Below are 20,194 nucleotides of genomic sequence, written 5' to 3'. Positions count from 1 at the left end.
AACTTACTTTAAACATGTGATCATACAGGCCTACAGTATGTAGAATAACATTAAGTGATGCTCTAATGAATTAATAATAACTTTGGCACTTAGAGTTGAGATATTACAACCTCTGACTTTTATACACGTACCCAGGTTCTGAGCAAAACACTCCACACAAGTTCCCACTTTTATTGTTGGTCTTTAAAACACGTCACTGATGACACTGCCATCTGCAGGGCCATTTGATCAATTGAAAAAAATAAAATAATCTAAATGAAAGGAGAGATGAATATCATTGAAAGAAATGGCACCACGATAACAGAGCAAACTGCAGACACGATAGAATTAATTATACTGCTACATGTGTTCAATTATAACGAACCCAGGCCAAGAGATGTACATCAATGTTAATCAAAACTAGACTTAAATTCATCATAACAAGCGTGGCCAACATTGGGTAGCTCATAAAATTAAATTCTTCCCCGATATAAACGGCACAGCTGAGATTGTATTAGTAGTTGATATGAAATCACTTCAGAACGGGTTTCCTGCACTTAGTGTATTAAGCCCTGTGATTAGCAGTGACACATAAGAAAGAAAAGTCATTTAACCAACTTCATAAGATGCAGATTTAATGGTAGATTACGATGATATATAAACAATTTTCCAAGAAACTATTTTTTAATTCAAAGCAATACTTTCCAGTTCAAACACAATCACCAAATTATAACAACCAAATACTTTCAATAAAACAAGTTCATATTGCCATTATGTGCTTCTGCTAAATCATGATCATTGCTTAAAACCCCTGTAATAAAATGTTGTTATGTCGTAGGTAAAGCTTTATTCTCCCAACACCAGGTTGGGTAAATGGCAAAGAGTAGCAAGTATTAAGACCAAAGCAAAGGCTGCCAAGTCTGAGCAACAATCCTATCTCAAATGCAATCTTTGCCATTACAAACGATGGAAAATTGTTGATAAAAAAGTAACTTGTACAAATGACCATTTTTCAGTACAAAAGCTTGTAAAATGTAGTTGTGGTGCAAATCAATGCAGTGTCTCTTAAAATCGATGGGAAACGTTTGCAATGGTAAGGACAGTACGTGTGTGTGCAGACGTGACTCGGGCCAGCTCACCGAAACAGCCATTTCATTTCTGTAGCAGCTATATTTCCAGTTCAGCATCTAAAATTAATTGAATAACTAATTAAAAGTATAAACATTACATAAATCCCACTGAAAACATAGCATATGATGGGGGGAGGGGATAGTTTCCCGAACACAAAAAAAAAAAAAAAAAAAAAAAAAAAAAAAAAAAAAAAAAAAAAAAGTTTAAAAGATGGCAGTAGAAAAATAAAAAATGTCCATATCCACTGTGATTCCAATATAAACAACATGAGATGAAAAATTGTGATTTTGCTCATGTCTTCGAAAAGTGATGCTATGCATTTTAAAAACCAAGAAATAATCAGAATAAGGTTTTGATGCAGCGAGGTATTGGCTCCACATTCCTCTTGTTGATTCTGCCTCATTTCTACTGGAAGAACTTGAGGCCTACAACGAGGAAGAACTTCTCCAGGAAGATCTCAGAATCAAGGACGGCAATGTGGGCGGCCCGGCCAATCAGGGAGTTTGCTGTGTTGGGCAGGGCATGTATGACATCATATCGCACTAGATTACAGTCTTTGTTCTGAAGTACTGGCAGCAGCAGGTTCTCAATCATCTCAGCATACACAGGGCCTGGTATGGACGAGAGAAATAGGCCAAGGTTTGGTACTTTTGATGTTCTTTAGTTCATTTGTAGGATGGCATATGATTTAGTTTTGTAGACATAATTATTCAATACAAACCCACCTGTTTGTTTGTCCTTTACTGCAGTTTTGCACATTTCTATTCGAGCAGAATGATACGGGACGTAACGATCCTGCAGTGACCCAACCAATACCACATTCTTGAAAAACTGCAGACCTTCAAAAAGCAGATGAATAGTAGAAAAAGTTATCTCCACAATCTCATATTCAGCCTGAAATGTATTGTGTTAAAATAGAAGACAAAGCTAACCAGATTTCTTGCTGAGCTTGTAGAGGAAAGTTTGGCGAGGATCAGAGTTATCACGGCAAGTCAGCTGAAGGAGTGACCCGGACTTTTTCCACTTCTGCATGAACCAAAGTCCTGGGAACACACAATTAACCGTCACTTAACAGGCTTCACCACAATGATGGGGGGGGGGGGGGAAAAAAGAAAGAGAGAGAGAGAGAGAGAATAATGGCAACTAGCGGTTTGCTGTGCGCCCAGCAGCTAAACGTACCCGTGTTGACCAGAGCAGAGCTGTTGTACAATGTGCCCAGGTGAGGTCCAGAGAGGGAGAGGAAGGTGTGCAGCCTGCTCAGGTAACATTTAAACCTGGGCCTAGTTAGCACCGAGCGAATGATGAGGTTCCCCAAGGAGTGACCCACAAAGCTGGAGAGAGACCAGAACGACACCAAACACCATTTATATGCACATCTTTGACTCATTTACAGAACACATTCAAATAACACAATTTTCGGACACAATCAGAGTGATGAAGTTGGCTTAAAAACTTGGAAAAATGAAACTGGTTGCAAAGGTTAAACTTTTTACATATTTATTTATGATTGTATTGATACTGCATCATGTAGCTACCTAACGAACCCCTAAAGTATTTTATTAGATAATACACTATATATTACATGTGGGTAGGATAGAACATGTTACCTTATCTTTGACACTGTGAGGTTGTATATCTGAATGTACTGGACTATTTCATCCAGCAGTCGGTCCGTCATCGACTCAAAGTCAGCAAAAGTGTCATTCTGTGGATGAAAAGAGCATTAAAAGATTGTGTCACAGCTCATCCATGCTGACAGTAGTGTCTGTGTGCTCATCCACTCACCTGGTTCCTCTCTGACATCAGGAAGTCTATACGAGCGCCCGGCAGTCCAAGCTCCAGGTAAGTCTTCACCAGTCTCAGGTCTGCACTGTTACCTGCAGCAGTAAAGGGAACACAACACGACACCAATATGAGTTTTTGGAAACCAAAAACAAAACTAAAGGAACTAATTCACCCTAGAAGATACGGTTTCCTACCGTCCAGGCCGTGGACGCAGACTATGAGATGGATGCCTTCTTCGCAAGTTTCATCTTCCTCCAGGCTGAAGTAGGGCACAGTGGATGCCAGCTCAGACACGTCACTGTACAGGAAGCCAGGCAGCTTCAGGTGTTTCATTTCTTCCTTTGCCTTAATGAACCTGCAGAATTAGAAGAAAAACAGTGGATGAATATTAATTATAATGTGCCAGAAAGGACAAATATCTGCATAAAGTATAACATGAATAATTGTGCGAGCCGACTCACGCTTTCATGTGCGGCGTGGGTGCACATTCATACCACCGCAGGCTGGAGGAGAAGGAGGCTGAGGGACAGGGAGGTCTGCCCAAGCTACACCCGGCACTGCTGGAGGCCAGGTTGGAGCAGATGGGCGCTTTTGATAAGTCCTTTGTTTCATGGGGGTAGCCGATGCCGAGCTGCTCAAACAGAAGACTCGTCTCTGAAGCGGCCGCGTCCCCAACCCCGCTTTGCTCCTCGTCGGCAACGACGCCATTGACGAAAGCGTAGCCATCCCCTTCCTCGTAGTAACCGTTCTCGATCATCTCGTGTTCGGCCTCGTCCTCGTCGTCGTCGTCCTCCACCTGTGGCCCAGCATGGATTCCCAGCGTGATGGCGGATGTCTCCACCGGGCTGATCTCAGACGCATCTGTGCTGGAGCACGAGCCAAAGTAGTTCTCCACCATCCCACGTTTCACCAGGTCAGAGCTGCTGGTGGCAGAGTTACTGGAAGGGCAGGTAGTATGGGGGTCACTACCGGGTTCTTTAACAGTCCCAGAACCAGCCACTCCCTCTAGTCCAAGATCAGAAGTACCTAATAATTTGGGGTCCGTTTCCAAGTCAAAGGGAGGTTTTATAAGATGGGAATCCCCTGCAGCAGTGTCGTTGGCCGGTCTGATGGCGACATCTTCAGAGAACACTACACTCTGCTCCTGCACCAAAACACTGGACTTCCTGCCTCGGACTTCAGCTCCACTGGAGCCCTTTGAGGAGCTTTCGCCCTCATCATCAGAGGGCAGGGAGTTGATGGAAGTGAGAGAGGACTGGACTCCGCTGACAGCGCTGGTGTTCTCTGGGTAAAGAGTTTCTGCTGCCCCCCCACTGGGCTTTTGCACCGAGCTTTGCTGAACCGGCCGTGGTGCAGGACTCGGGAGGGGCCTCTCGGGCTGGGGGGCAGCTATGCCCGATTCAGAGACGCCTAGTCCGGCGAAAGTCTGAAGCCCTGGAACCAGCTGAGTGGCGAAAGAGCTGGGCTCGCTTTCGATACCCGAGTCCGAGAGTCGCGACGAGGCACTAGGGGCTCCGCCGTCCGGCAGCCTGAAACAATCACTCTTCACCTGGACTGAGACCAGACAGGACTGGCTACGCTGCGCTGCCTCTTTACCGGGCCTTTCGAAAACAGAGTCCACTACAGACCGCTTTGATTCACAGATGTCTGTCCGACATGGGAGCAGAACCGTTACTTTGTCCCCTTGGTATGGATCCTTTAAACTTGGTTTCACCTCAATCTGCTTCAGCCCAGCAGACCACTCTGGCAGCTTTTGGCCACCAGGGTCAACCTGCTGATCTTTGCAAAGTGGTTGGTTGCATGTAGCAATAACCCCAGTACCAGCCTGAGGATTGTTCTGTGCGTCTGTGTTTGTCTTTTTGAAGGAACCTCTTTGACAAGCAGCAGTACCAATATTGTCATCTGCGACACAATCCACAGCACCGTCTCCACAGTGTGCTGAATTGGCACCAGAGTCAAAAGCTGAATTTGCATAAGTCCTTAAATAACTACTCGAGTCCCTCTGTAATGCATCTCGATCCTCTTCCTGGTTTAGGGGGGCTTCCCCTTCCTTGTGCTTTGGGTCACCATAAGGAGCTTTGAGGTTCTTGTAGCCCACCAACACCACGGAGTCCTTGGAGCCCTGTCTGATCAGCTTCTTTGAGTTCTCAGTCTTTGCATTCTTCTTCAGTTTGACCGACTTGCCTTTGGACTTGGGTGGTGGATCATAGCTGTCTGGCCAGGTGTTATCCATAGGGGCACACCGAGACTCGGGTATGGGGCTGGCTGCAGCACTGCACTCCTTGGAGTTGGGCTTGTCTGCTTTGCTGGACATGGAGCCAGACCTCGCGTTGTGCATGCCCAGCCAGGGTCCGTCGCGATCTTCACATTCAAACCGTGTTGAACAGGAAAAAAGGCAACAAACAAAAACACATTGGTTTTAAAACATAGTGGATGCCTGCTGATTGTACGTGTAGTTGAGTGGTCACACTGTATTACTGACCTTCAGTGATAGAATCCAGGTATCTATCCTCAAAGATGATCGGCAGGGAGCTAACGTCACCATCTAGGTCTGCACATTCCACTGGAAGTGGAGGCAAAGACAGGAAGTAGCTGGAGCTTTTGATAGCATTCGTCATCTGCTGGTGACTGTGAGCACTGGAGGAGGAGGGGACGAGGGAAGGAAGGATGGAAGGAGAGTAAGAGTAAGACAAAAAGAAATATAGAAATCTTTAGTCCAACACTATATTTCATAACCTAGACAAACACTGCAACTTACTGTAGCTCCTGATACGCTAGTGCAGCTTGTCTTGGATGTTCGAGACAAAAGAAAGCCTCAGCAAAGCGCCTTACCTGTAACAAAAACCACATTCAAGATTCAGTCTCTTGAGTATAGTTTTGAATTAGCCATCAGATCAAAAGAGGATTCTTGTAACTCAAAAAGGTAACTTGTCACTTATTCCAACTTGTAGAGGATTTAAGAAGTCGGGACTCACTCTCAGTGAATGGTGCTCCATAGCTAGTAGGGCAGCAACATGCTCCTGCAGGGATACTACCTCCAGGAATTGTCCCCAGAGAGCCATGAGCAGAGAGCAGAGCTGGGCCAGGTTCATATTGACCAGTTCTGCCAGCTCGTCAGGGGACTCCGCTTTCTGCTAAAAAGTATGAAGACACAAGTCACCCACCAGAGGGCTCAAGCGAGCGTTATTCCCCCAAAGAACAATGGCATGCAGTTCTATGCAACAGGACTTGGCACATTGAGTAAGATTGTCCTAAAAAAAGCAAACAATGTCAAAGCACAAACACAGATAATCTGTCTCAGTGACCCTGCACTGGTCTGCCTGTATTTTATTTCCTTTTCAATTTGCTGTGTTTTCAGGCATCAACCCCGAAAACAACATGGCGACCACGTGTCAGACTGTGTAACCCTTGTTGAGCCGGGGAGGAGCCAAATCTGAAGGTTGTGTTTACAAACCGTAAAATGACAAATCCTACTCATTGTGCCGTTAATCATTTTTGTCACAAGGACCTCTCTCAAAGACACTGGAGTACTGTCAGTCTTGACTTCCACAAGTGTTTTTTAAACAGTTAATAGTCAAGTTGAGCAATAATAATAATAATAATAATAATAATAATAATAATAATAATAATAATAATAATAATAATAATAATATGGTTTTTCCAAGTAACTTTTTATGACAAATAAATGAATAGTATTACGATCATAAAAACCTGCTTGTTATAATCAAATGAAGCTGCATATGAAGTCTCCTAAGTACATAAAGTTAATCTATTTCCATTCGGGTGTGTCGTAACCGTTGTTGCATATCCAATATGAAATACTATATTTGGAAAGAAAGTGCTGTACGATGAAACACACAAGAGGAATTGACTTGCATAATGTACCACCATGGTCTACAGAAAGTCCCATCATTCCACAGCTCTGCAACTCAAGTGGGCTAACCTATCAGGATCCAACCACTAAAGAGAGGTTATCTCACCTACACAAGTATGGAACATTCCAGAGACTAGTTTAAAAAAAAAAATTAAAAAAAAAGTAATTCTACCAACTGTGAAGAAACATCGGAGAGCTCGCCAGTTTGCTTACAAATGAGGATTCAGTGACTTCTCTTCTCCATAATTTGCTGACACACCTCGAGTCACCTTGCAAATATTCTCACCACTGACTCCAGTTCAGCTTTCTTTTACAACTCTGTATTACTTGGTGATGAAAACATTTCAGCTTCGTTATCCACCAACACTGCATCCCTTGATGAAATATAAAAAACAGCCCGTTTGTTTGTGCTTCTATATGTCCCTTTGCCATATTTCCTGTTACCTCCTCCTGCCCTATAAACTTAGCACCAGGCTAGTTGCTTCCTATGAATGTTTTTGCATCATTGCCCAATGAGGAAATATGAAAAAGGTCTTACCTTGACATGTTCACATAACTCAGCTAGACGGGCCTCTAAGTCGAGTTGTTCTGAGAAGGCAGAGGAACAGCATTACTAAGAATCACTTCTATAATTGACCTGTTTATTTATACAGAATGCTTTTTTTTTTTTTTTTTTTTTTTAAAAGGGCCTGTAATACAGGCAGAATAAGGAAGTGGTTTTAGAAAGTACATTTTACATGACTTGAGCAGAGAGTCGCTACAAATTCTAGAGAGCCACTGTGTTTAGAATCTTTAACCAATGCCTAGTTAGAAAGAAAGAAAGATGGAGTATATAGCATATACATATGGCATGACAGCAGTTTTAAGTATAATGTGTCTGGGAAATGGGACACAAAGTGGAAGTGGTGTTTTCTACAAAGAGGACACTAGAGTGAAGAGGAGTCAAAGAGAGAAAGGCAGGCTGAGCTGCGGTACTGTGAGCGTCGGGACATACCTATGTAGACGTGCCTTTGACTTCGGGGATAGGGTCTTCTGAGTACTCGCTCATATAGGACTTGCATGCTGGGCTTGGCTAGTAAGATTGCACATATTTAAACCTGTTTATTATCTGGTCTTCTGGGAGGGGTTAGTATCTGTTTAATTGTGTGGGTTAGCTTTAGTGAGCCACAGTTACAACGATGACTTGTATTTATTTAGATGTTACAATTCGGCTTCAGTTTAGTGGTTACCAGACTTATGGAATGAGTGACCGATTAGTTTTGTAAGTATAATGAACTAAGATTAATTAAAGACAGTTAGATTCCTGAGTGAACTTAGCGGGTTGCTGGTTGTGTCGTCTGTTCAGAGGGTAAAATAAGTCAATGTGTGGGGATCAGGTGAAATGATATGAGAACTCAACAAACAGCAACGCTGAAAAGACAAAACAATGAAAATCCAACCAAAGCAAAAAAAAAAGAAATGATTCAGAAGGTATTGTACTGTATGCCGTTGAGAATACTAAGTCTGGGAATTAGGATTTCATACAACCTGTTATCCCCCCACTGTGACATGACAGTGAAGCCATAGTGCTGTGTACCTAGTTCCATGCGATGGGAGGAGGGCAGGTCCTTGGTGCTGGAGGTGAAGTAGTCAAAGAGGCCCTGGTAGGCCAGTAGGAGGTGGGAGCAGAGGTCATGGTGCAGACTGAAGGCGTGCTGCAGACAGTGGTCAGACACCAAAAACGTCCGGCCCTGAGGGATCACGAGGGACACAGAAGACACGGCGTAGATGATGTCATTCTGGTTTAAACATCCTAAGCAGTTGTAAACGTTCGGTTCATAGGCTTTACCAGGGGTGGAAACATGATTCTTGATGATGAATTCAACATTGATCTATAGTATTATACCTATATATCATTATATAAAAGGAGAAAACAGTTTGAGACTGTATTACAGTAAACACCACAGCCCTACAACATCCCAACAGATTATCCTGCCAGTTACTAGACATTTATTTAGTGAGCGATATCCGGGGGTCAACACTCTTTTGTGCTTTCTGCACAGATGCCAGTCGTGAAATGAATAGCGGTCGATGTGTTGTTGTTCCCAAGCTGCCCGTTAGTGATGCATCAAGGAAGGATGAGGGTTATTGCCTCTGTTCTGTCCGAATGACTCCGGTACACTCACACTACCGCATCTCAGGGGCAGCTTTAGCTGCCTGCCGCTCTGGCAGGAGAGGCCAATTACTCCTGGCCAAATGTGACAATGGTCTGATGGATGCCCTCTCTGTCAACATCCCGACACTTCTGCCTGTGCTTCAGACGCAGTGAATGTAACACACCAGTCCACCTGAGGTGAACAACTGTCAAGTCCACAGCACGGCCCATGTAATAATCAAAAGGCTGCGTTACTGGCAGGCAGCCTTGCCTTAACAATACATGCATGGTTGTTTTTATTCTTTCAGCTTTATTTCTTCCTCATAAAAGGAAGTATTATTAGGCTTATGTCAACCACTCACTTTTATCAAGTGCTTAATTTAGCTCTTTGTGTTACAGCCTTTTATGACAACTCAGTAGTTGAGAAGCATCTACAAATGCAATACAGCTATTTGACATTGCCATGAAGGAGGTCCACTTACGTCTGCCGATACTTGCTTGACATAACTGCCTCCGAACACCACATTCTCCAGAGGTGGGATGATGGAGTCTTTGCTCTGCGGTGGAGCGTTGCGGTTCAGCCATGTGGTTTTCACCGGTCGAGGCAAACTAGGTAAACACACAGAGTGACGTCAAACTCTGCTAATCGCCACAAGACTTTAATGAGCACTTCTAATGAGGTTTCTTCTCCTTATATCACACATGGCTGCACATACATGTCAAGTTCAAAATAACAGCTATGTTGTTTACTTCAACTGTAATGTTAAATGTGTTGTGTGAAGTAAACAATAGCAGATAACATGATGGAGATCCATGAAAGCGCTGCAGCACTTGTTCTCTGGTGTTAGGTAGCAGTCTGACCTGATAAGGGGCTGATGGAGAGCCACGAGGGAGGCATGGATGGCTACAGACATGACAGACAGGTGGAAGTAGTCAAACATGACGTTGACGTGCTGGTGGATGCCTCGCTGAAGGCTAAAGTGCAAACGAAGTGTGCGGCCACTGATGTTCTGTAGAGAGGTTGGATCATCTGGCCTGTGGAAGTTAAATAAAAGGAAGATACAGAGGAACACATTAGTGCCACCTTTTTTTTTTATAAGGAGGTGCAAATATCAAATTCACAAACACTGAAAAAGGAACATGCAGTTAAAATGTTGCAACACCTACGTGTAATCACCATCTGTGAAATATAAATCCAAGAATAGCTGGAAATCAATGTCATTGAGGGACTCTTCCACCTGAGAATATTGAAAAACAGTCGTGTTAGAGCCAGTGTGTTAGAGCATATGGTGTCCCTAGTCCATCAGCAACATACACAACACCAGTGAAGGTGGGTCTTTTTCCACTTGATGGTACCAGCTCTAATAAGCCAGATGCATTTTTGAAGCCTTTGGTGATCGTAATGCGTCACCCTGATGTCAAAAACACTCCGATGTTCCCCGTTAGAACAGTTGAACCTCAGCACCAAAAACAAGGCTCCAGCAGCACAAACGATGCAGAAGCTTTCTCACGCAAGATATTCACCCAGACAGCTTTTTTGGGGGTTGATCAAAGAATCCCTTTGAATCCATTTCTGTGACATTTTGCAGGTGCATCATGCTTCTAATGTACTGCTCTTGCTTGAAGACAGCACCGCACTACAAGCATCACCTCTTTTTCTTTTTTAAAGTTGAGATGAAATGAAAATACCTTTTAAAATCATTTTATAATCACATCCCCGAACATATTGGGCACCGGTTTGTAAATATATACGCAGAGAAATGTACCTTCTTCTCATCCAGCAGCATCATCACTTTGAAGAGGAGGACGTCGTTGATCACAACCTCTTCATTCTTGTAGAGAATTTGGAAGGTTTTGCTGCAGATGACATCGTCTTGGACTGAAGCGGGAAACGCCAGATCAGAGCCTAGACAAAAGCCACCAGAATTAACTGTGCGTTTAAGAAAAATATAAATGGTTATAGCAAACATGTCTGCTTTAGATCATTTCTGTATAAACTTTTAGAAACACCGGGCACAGTATCATTAGTATGTCAGGTGCTGTTACACATGGCTCACAGTTCAAAGATGGAGAGACATCTAGATGGATTTTGCAGATCCCCAAAAAAATATCATAAACGAGCAAACCTACAGATAATAATCTCCATAGAACCGGTGCCAGGAATTATCCGACCTCATCAGGTCTGCATTGAAGATGAAAGTGTGGTGAAGTGCTGTTTCCCCGTCTACTCTACTGAGCAAGGCTTTCAAAGTAATAAAAATGGAATTTAAAACATTTAAGCATTGGAACTACACACACCTTGATGATCCCATTTATTTATGAAACACAAATTGAGTGCTTTGTGCAACAAAATGAGCAGCGCAGGTCTCTAAGCAAGGCGGGGGGGGGGGGGGGGGGGGGCTGCAGCGTATGTACTAAGCCTGAGAGGAACAATGAGAACAAGGATCGGCCTGTGAGATAATCCCAGAAACTCCCTGTTAACAAAACAATAAGTCAACCAAATCTGGAATAACAACTTTCAGCGAAACGGTGCGAACATCAGAAAGCTGAAAGAGATGTATGCAAGTCCACCTGAAGTTCAAGTATGATTTAAATAGTGTCACAGGGACACAAACAGCATTACTTTTTACATACTGCAACTTACATAGCATTGCTACTGCTTTTAATTGGAGAATTGAAAGGAAAGGGGCAGCGCTTGGGTTGACCAATTGGAGCCATAAAGGGTACATGAATCCTTTTCAAAACACAGAAACGGTCTCTTTGCATCATCTGAAATGTATTTACCTCCCGGGTGAAGCAGGCTGGTCTCAACTTTGTGTGGAACCCGGGGCGGCACCTTCAGACCGGCACGAATCTGGTAGAAGCTGAAAATGCAGACAAACTGTGTGTTAGCTCGGTCCAAAGCAGCATCCAAACCGCACGGGTCAGCCACGAGCACTTGCAAAATGACACCACAACTTTCGTGAATAAACAATGAGCACTTTCTGCTGCGGTCACTCGGGTAGTAAACGAGCCGGGAGCGTGGAGCTAAACCTGAGCTCTGATAGCAGCGACGAGCCGGGGGCAGGAGTTTTATCTTAGCAAAGGGACATGTCATTACACGGCTGCTGTAAAGAGGAATTTTGATTACATGAAGCTCCGTCAATAAAGGCTTTGTAAGACATCCATATTTTAGGTTTCAACTAAACACAAATAGCTTTACGATTTTACAATCCCTGCAGCACCACAGTAATCAAGATGTATTAAAAATGTAGTGGGAGGTGAGTCAGATAGCGCTGCTTCCTCTTAGTCGATTAGTTCAGACTAATCAGCCGTTTTGGTCTTAGCCGACTAAAGAATCCTTTAATCAATTAGTCATTTTTTAAAGCTTTTTTCATGCTGAATGACTTCCAACAAATATGAACATGTCTCTAGTGACCACAAGGTTTAAAATGGTGCTTTTGAGTGATTCCTTGTGGAGAAACTCTCCAAAAAGATCACCGACTCCCCCAGATTGTCTGGGACACTCAGGGAATAGATCCCTCTAAAGCGTGCTGTCATAGCTGCTGTTTTTTCATGAGCAAGGTAGGCTTGTCTGTAATGTATGTCAGAAAAACACTTCTTTGGTGAAGCATGAATGAATTGCCACCTGCTGGAAACACATGGCAAAAAAAAGAGCAGAGACAATGAGACGACACTCACCCTCTTTGGAACAGGTCCACGTTGTAGAACTTGTGGAGCTCCACAGAGAACTCCACTGTGGCCTGGACTTCAGTCATCTTTGTCTCTACAGGCAGGGGTGCCTCACATCATCTGGGATACACCTATAGGCCTACGGGTTAAGCAAATCAAAATTGGTCATTTCAGCTCCAGGATTCTTTTGTAAAAAAACTATCCTCAGGGCCTAATTGTTAACAGCCCTGCCAATTATAACATTGGTATGACATTGGGTCAGGGAAAGTATTATAAATAGCATTGCAAAAAATAGGCCTGAAATACAATGTTACCAATTGGTAGTGTTTGAAATAAACACAGACATCCTCGTCATTAGATGCAAACATTTTTAGCTCAAGCCGAATTAAAGAAAAAGGCCACGTAGTTGTTTTTGGCTGTAGTGTGGTGTATGTGGGGGGGGGATAAAACTGGCAAAAATAATCATACAGACGGTCCCTAAATTAGTCATGGAATAAAATGAATAAATCATCCACTGGCAGACCACAAGGCATTGTATCCATGCAAGTGAAAACCAATATGAGATGCAAATGGCCACCAGAAATCTGACCTGGTTGACACAGATGCCTAATGCAAAACGAATAGTACCAGTTATCTTTAAAAGCCATCTGTTAAAAACTGAATTAAACCGGGCACGACACAGAGGAGGTACAAGGACACGAGTAGTTTAAATGAATACACTGGCTGTCCCTGCATAATTATGTTTTAACTTAGGGTTTAATTCCCTTTATCAAGACCTTGAAACAATCACTTTATCACCATTTTACAGAAATTGCCACAAATTATTATTTTGGCGGACAGAATGAGTCAAACCAAGTACAATTTACACCAAGCTGAATTATTCATTCATGTCAAACCACTGACAGCTGCTTTGTAACTACACTGTGAGGTGAACAATAATGACACTGAAGGGGGGGGGGGGGCATTGTTAAACCTGTACAATAGTCAGTTCTCCAGTTTCTAATGGAGGGGTCTATGAATATTTACACAAACATCTCTGCTAAGAAGAAACTCAAATGAGCAACTGTTTAAGGTGTTGACTGTTTAGAAGGCTGACACGTTGGTGCCAATAAACCAACGAGCTGCCAATGCGGATGAAACGTTCGTAAATGAACTCACAATCAATACAAAGTTGTAGTTTGTAAAAACAAATTATAAGAAAACAAAATGCCACATTTACCAAATTAGCCTCCAACAATTAATATGTAGTCAGCACTTCATATAATTCAGGTCAACAAACCACCTCGAAGAAAGGAAAACTAAAACATCTAACGTTAGTCTTATTAAATATGTATATATACATGAGAAGGCCTTACTCCGGCTAATAGTTTCTTCTTCAAAAACGGGAACCTGTACGTCACCAACTAAAACCCCAAAACTGAGACGGACCAATTTTGGAAACCGGAGCATCCAAGTTAATAAAGTTATGACTTAACGTTAGCTGCATTGTTGTGACGCTATGACTGGAGTAAGTGAGGTGGCACAGGTCCCTGGCAAGTGGGCAGAATCTCGGCAAGGGTATTTAATGGGTTACAGGTGGGAAGCTAACGTTAAATGTTGTTGCCAAGGGCCCACAAAAGGTCAGGAACGATCTGAAAAACACATAACATACTGCACTAACGGGGAAATAAACTATTGCTCGTAGCTAGCTAACAGTAACAGTTAGCGTAACATTAGCCACCCACCGAACAGTTATCAGCGGGTCTAACATTAGCCGCAAAAGAAAGCTAACGCTACTCACCATTGCGTTGGCAAGCTAACAGCAGCTAGCTAACCAACGTTAGCTCCAATTTCAGTCCTCTCGCCGTCCTTTCGCTGTAAACTGCGGACAGAAAACACTACTGTGCTGACTATGTCACGTCCTAGTTTGGCAAGCGTTAAAGGAGAAACGCCCTTACAATGACACACAGAGTCGAGTGGCCATGGATCTTCATGAACAGGGTTGTTTGTGTTTGCTAGCCATCAAGCTAACTGCTCAATCTGAAGAGCTGACAGCACCAGCAAGCGCTGCTCCACCTGCACGCTCACGAACATTTAACTGTGCGTTACTGCACATCTGACGCAGTTGACGCACATGCACAATTGCTACCTATAAATAGAGCGTTGAAGTGTTGGATGCATGTGATGATAATAATGACAATATTATCATTATTACTATTATTATAAATTGTATTATTAGCCGTAAACAGTTTTGGAAAAATAAATATATTCAGATCTTGTGACACTGTGCATGTCACTTGTTATGAGGAGTTTAAAACAACTGCGTTTTTATTCTCTGTGTATATCAACTATGAGTTGGCTTTTTATTTCCTTGCATTAACGGTTTAAAATTCTGAAAATAATTTCCCTGTGAAAACATCATGAAAGCTGGGTTTCTTGGTAATAAACACAATGTATTTGAATGGATTCTGGATGCTTTCACTACAATTTAAAGATACAAGTCCTCCACCTTATTTCAGGAATTGCAGAATGAGAACGTTTTCCTGCCACTCTGCCTGACAGAGCAAACCCAGCCCGAATTGCTTTTTAGTCAGCATCTCTTGATTTTCAGCTTGGACTGCACTGGAAAAAATGCTGTCTGAATACCATGCAACCATAGAGATCACAGAGAATGCAGTTCCCAAAAGTGCTGGACAAATAAAGCCAAAGCAGGGTAATATCATCTTTTAATCTTTTAATCATCAACTAATTTACCTTATATTACTTATGGTACAAAATCGTAATAATAGCACAAAAAATGGGGTACAATACTGTAACTTTGTACTTGAAAAATCATTAACATTAAATCCAAGGTGGGAGCAAGATAACTCAAGTGGAGTGTAAAGTTGACACTGTGGAGACTGTTGACTCACTCCCCCAAATAAATGACAGTCGAGCCTATAAGAGACCCCTCGCTGTGACCTGAAGGTTTTCACTCTTGCTGAGGGAGCAACTATATCTTGTTCTCTCCTGCAAGCTGATCTATAGAAACATCCAGCAGCAGGTGCTTTTTTTTTCTTCCATTTCCAGATGAGGCTATGAAATGGGTGGAGTCAAAAGGTAAACAATGTATGTAACAGTGACCTTCTGAGTGTTGTGACTGACATGTAATTGATGCCAAAACTGTGCCAGTCTATAATTTCAATTATACATGACAGGCATAATGCAAACAAATACATTTCTAACTCAAACTGAATGGCTACGTTTTTTTTCTGATTGCATTCCAGAAATACCCTTCTGTACTCATTGTGCTGTTGCTATTTGATCCCACAATATCTTTGCACAGGACTTCATTCTCAAAGTAAGTAGTCTTCTGCACTGTAAGGTGCAATTGGTGAGATACCGGTGACAAAGGTGTACAAAATAATGTGAACATTTCACATTAAATCACCTCAACATTAGAGTAACACAATTACCAGTGCAGTGCATTGCTGCAAAAGACGAGTGATGTTCACTTGAATGCCGATTATCAGTATTTGTCAACCCACTACATACTCAATATGTTAATTATACCTCTGCTGCTGTTCATCTTTGAAGCACTTTCTCTGTGCTCGGCATGTGTTGCGGCATATGTTCCTCTTGACATATTGAATAATTGTGCCGTTTTTTGTTACTGCATTTGCAAGGAGATCTGTGGAGCTCTGTTACCTGTTTATGTTGCAGACCTCATTTATAGCTGTCAAACTCTGTTAATTTATAGTCATTGATATAAGGCACTTATTATATAACTACATATAGTTTTTGTTCCATGCGGCGTTCACATCATTTTGTCTTACCTCCTTACACACTGCTGCTCTTATCTATATTTTATGACATGTATCCTATGTGGGTCAGTGTAGCAGCACTAACATTGCTGGGTTAGAGAGTCCAGCTGTGTGCCTGTGAATAGACTCAGCTGTGCATTGAATGGTACGCATACACTGATAAATACATACTGATAAAGCATCAAAGTATTATATTACAGTATCAACTGTGATCATGTGAACAGTGTCAGATAATTAATACAATGCTGGCAGCCTGCTTGTCAAATGTCAAAAAGAACAACTTGTTGTATGTGAAGCATTTATTTAAACTTAATAAGACATTTAACTTCCTGTCCAGATGTGTTAATAGGCAAATCTAGAACTTAAGTGTTAAAGAGGAAGCCACAAACAGCTAGCCTAATATTTATTCAAGGCAGTGGTGCAGCTTTCCAAACACTGAGCTTTTATTCCCTCCCCACAACAAACACACACATGCACACACACACACACACACACACACACACACACACACACACACACACATACACACACACACACGCACACACAGTCAAAGTGTGTGTGCGTACACACACTTTGACTGCTAACCAGATGCTTTCTGTTTCCATCTTGCAGCTGTGAGATTTTCATCTCAAGTTGGTATTCATATGGAGCAGCAGTCCATGTGCCCTCAGATCAGCATTGGGGAGGATCATTTCCCAGGTGGATTCACAAAAACTATAAGCACAGTTTGTTTTTATATAACTCATACTTATTATGCCGATACTTTATGTTTGTGAAACTGTAAAAAAACATCTTATATTACCATAGTTTGGAAAAAGCAACAAGGTATACTGTAAGTATAAGTATATTGTTTCACCATTCCATATAATCATTATAGCAAGTTGTCATACGGTAGGATTTAGCGAAGGTCATGGACCTGCAAGATGATTTTTGCATTTAACCACTCTTCTGTCCCTGCACTCTTAGGGTTTTATATTATGTCCCAGTTCCACATTGCTGAGCTGGCAAGAAGGGGCACAGTTAAAAAGGTGACAGGATCATCTCCACAGCACGTTGCTTATCGAATAGGCCCAGCGTTCAATTTCAGGATCAACACAAGGTAAGCGTTGGGGCGTTAAAGTGGAGTTGCACGAGTGAATACTGAGCCCTAGTGGTTGAGCTGGTATAACGCTATTTACCCTCTCCATGGTCCTGAACATTAGAGACTGACTTTACCTGTACCACCACATTCCTTCTGGAATACAACTTTAAAAAGAAACCATCAGATATATGATTTGAACATTATAAAAGGGACAATAGTGGATGATAATTCATGTTTAGCACAGACACCAATCCTTATTGGAATATATATATATATATATATATATATATATATATATATATATATATATATATTTATTTTTAAATTGAACATTAAAGGTGAGTGTATAATAGTCCATCCTTTATGTTTCAGATCAGCTTATCCCCTGGGGCTGCCGGAGGAGTTTGCATTTGTGGCCGTGCTGCGCATGAGTGGCAGCGCCATCCATAAAAACTGGAATATCTGGCAAATGCAGAATGAAAATGGAAAGGAGCAGCTGGCCGTCAGACTCAACGGGGAGTCTCAGTCTCTGGAGCTTACCTTCACAGCGCTGGACACCGGGAGGCAGACTGTTGCTTTCAGCCGTCTGGCTTTTATTTTCAATGATCAGTGGCACCAAGTCCTGCTACACGTCAGCAGGCGCTCTGTTATCCTTTTCGTGGACTGTGTCATGTTCGGTTCTCAGAATATACCACCCCGACAAAAAGTCAGTCTGGATGGCTTCACGTTGATAGGGAAGCTCAAAGACAATCCAATGGTGGCAATTCCGGTACGTCTGTCAAACCACCGAGCCTTTTGCAACTAAAGCAATATCTATACATTTCTGGCATTTTAGAATTCCACCACAGTCAACTAAAGTTCACCCACTTCCACAGCTACACCCCAACACGTTTCTCAAGCACCATACAACATTATTCCACAATTTTCATTTTGTAATTCTTTATTATTTATGAGAAAGGCACGTTTAGCCGTTCTTCTGGACTAAATGTGACGCATGTTCATTCAGTTTACTTAAGGTTTAGGCGACCTGCAAAATGTAATGAACTCATGATGAATAGTTAGAGCTTTTACCAGTATGCAATGCTTTCTGACTGACATGTGACTTATTTATACAAAGAAAACCTTGTTTACTTATTTTCGCATGAAAGCCTTGTGTTTATATGGTTTAAATTTCTTCACTGTCGCTTGAGTGATCATCCACATGCGCCAAACTTTCTAATTTAATATATTTTGAGCTGAAGAGGAACATCATGCTTGTGTGTCCTTTTACAATAAAGTATACCCCATTGAAGGATGTTATTGAGCAAGCAAGAGTTGTGACATTGGAACTTTAAAATGCTCGGAAAAACAATCATACTAAGCAGAGGAGTTTTTGCTTTGACATGTAAACGTTTGGGAATCCCTACGTTTTGTCACCCTCCTGTTTGGTTTGTCTGTAACAATGTTCACTATAATTGAAGTCTACTGTGTCTCCATTTCGACTTTACCAACAAATATGTAGAACTTGTTGCAGGTTCTGGCGAAGAATACGAGATGTGCACAGGCTAAACAATCCTGCAATACCACACTGTGCAGCTCAGGTTGATGGTTTCCAAAGATTCAGGCGCATGTGCACACTTACGCACATCACGAATTCTTATTTAACCACATTTTAACTCCCATATAAGCGTTTGATTCCATAGTAATGTTTCAATAATGAGCCTCAGATTGTCACTTATGTATTGCGCAAACACAGCCTGCTTTCTACTTTTCATCGCATGATGCGGAAAATCCAGAGTCCGGGCTTTGTTTTCTTCTAATTAAGTTTCCAAAATGAATTAGAAGAAAATAAAGCCCCTTAGCCTATGAAGCCTCTTGTTCTGGTCACGCAGCGTCGATGTGTGGAGCCTTAACATACAACTTGTTCCAGAATTAGGTGCACTGTACATCTGTTATGATCATATTGTGCTAATGTGTTATTTCCCTTCATGTATTTATCAAGTTTGAACTCCAGTCAATGCTGATTCACTGCGACGTGACGCGAGCCCGGACAGAGGCTTGTCATGACCTCCCAGCCAGGACATTGGTAAGAAAAATGAAAATAACACTATGAATAATAATGTAGTTTGTTGTTTGAGGTATTGGAGCTTTAGTAGCATATTGGTTTAGCGGGATGACCCTAATTGCTGGTAATGGAGAGGGGGAATAAATGCGCAAACTACACGCAAATTGTGTGCGTAAAAGCGATACTGTTGTTTTGTGTCTTTCAACTTTGCTTCACTTGCCCACATAGCTCTCGAGATACATTTGATGACTACAGTGAAAACTTACACTTGTCTCATCTAAAATATAGTTGGAATAAAATCATTGGCAGAGGTTGAATGACCCGCTGGCCCTGCCTATTGGTGGTGTTTGCATTGAGGCCCCTCCCCGCGGTGCCCCGTCTGCAAACCCTCCAATCCCTTCCTGTAACCAAACATTGTATGAATATACATGAGCCCCCCGATGGCTATGGGACCTCGGACGGTCTAGATAGCTGAAGCCGATTCAGTTGGCTTGTTTTGTCGGGGGCTCCTTCAACCCAACAAATCCCAGAGAAAGGACTACAACGTTTACCTTTCCTGCCCACGGGGAGATCATGGCTCGGGCCCCCAGCGTTAGAGGGTCACTTTTGGGTCTGCTTCTGCAGCTTGTCCTTATCTGCTCCGCTCAAGTAAGATTTATTATGTTTCTCTCTCTCTCTCTCTCTCTCTCTCTCTCTCTCTCTCTCTCTCTCT

General features: G+C 42.3%; 2 protein-coding genes across 5 annotated transcripts in view; one reads left to right on the top strand and one right to left on the bottom strand.

Annotated features, from left to right (window-relative positions):
• Nucleotides 1–159: 159 nt before the first annotated feature.
• On the bottom strand, nucleotides 160–14,665 carry fam135a (family with sequence similarity 135 member A). Of its 4 annotated transcripts, none has more exons than XM_031838388.1 (21): nucleotides 14,356–14,665; nucleotides 12,585–12,714; nucleotides 11,688–11,767; nucleotides 10,670–10,809; nucleotides 10,071–10,141; nucleotides 9,765–9,938; nucleotides 9,386–9,512; nucleotides 8,346–8,499; nucleotides 7,764–7,841; nucleotides 7,308–7,357; nucleotides 5,871–6,029; nucleotides 5,654–5,727; nucleotides 5,378–5,532; nucleotides 3,357–5,256; nucleotides 3,090–3,250; nucleotides 2,896–2,987; nucleotides 2,718–2,815; nucleotides 2,290–2,441; nucleotides 2,043–2,153; nucleotides 1,836–1,949; nucleotides 160–1,721 (listed from the first exon to the last, which is right to left on the bottom strand). In XM_031838388.1, exons 2-21 carry the CDS (start codon nucleotides 12,659–12,661, stop codon nucleotides 1,516–1,518), a joined length of 4,173 nt encoding a protein of 1,390 aa, XP_031694248.1. In that variant the 5' UTR covers nucleotides 12,662–12,714; nucleotides 14,356–14,665; the 3' UTR covers nucleotides 160–1,515. The 4 variants fall into 4 exon arrangements, with proteins under 4 accessions (XP_031694248.1, XP_031694255.1, XP_031694262.1 ...); XM_031838395.1 differs by having other exon boundaries at nucleotides 5,871–6,026; XM_031838402.1 differs by lacking the exon at nucleotides 7,764–7,841.
• A 5,332-nt stretch (nucleotides 14,666–19,997) lies between these two features.
• Nucleotides 19,998–20,194, top strand: part of col9a1b (collagen, type IX, alpha 1b) — a 12,975-nt gene continuing 12,778 nt past the window's right edge. Inside the window, exon 1 of the mRNA XM_031879449.1 lies at nucleotides 19,998–20,130. Coding sequence (XP_031735309.1) covers nucleotides 20,056–20,130 — 75 coding nt within the window. The 5' untranslated portion in view covers nucleotides 19,998–20,055. The remainder of the gene's footprint in view (nucleotides 20,131–20,194) is intronic.

Source organism: Anarrhichthys ocellatus, unplaced genomic scaffold (genome assembly GCF_004355925.1).
Source record: "Anarrhichthys ocellatus isolate YVR2014 unplaced genomic scaffold, GSC_Weel_1.0 scaffold3, whole genome shotgun sequence".
In the NCBI taxonomy this organism is placed as follows: Eukaryota; Metazoa; Chordata; class Actinopteri; order Perciformes; family Anarhichadidae; genus Anarrhichthys; species Anarrhichthys ocellatus.
The sequence above is the reverse complement of the archived record's forward strand: the minus strand, read 5'-3'. Positions and strand labels throughout refer to the sequence as shown.

Bases quoted from the DNA above. Each gene is read 5' to 3' on its own strand.
- fam135a (XM_031838388.1), bottom strand. From the start codon at position 12,661: ATGACTGAAGTCCAGGCCACAGTGGAGTTCTCTGTGGAGCTCCACAAG. The intron at 2,816-2,895 runs GTGAGTGGATGA...TTTCATCCACAG, and splicing joins TGATGTCAGAGAGGAACCAG to AATGACACTTTTGCTGACTT. The intron at 2,442-2,717 runs GTAACATGTTCT...GTCTCTCTCCAG, and splicing joins CTCACAGTGTCAAAGATAAG to CTTTGTGGGTCACTCCTTGG.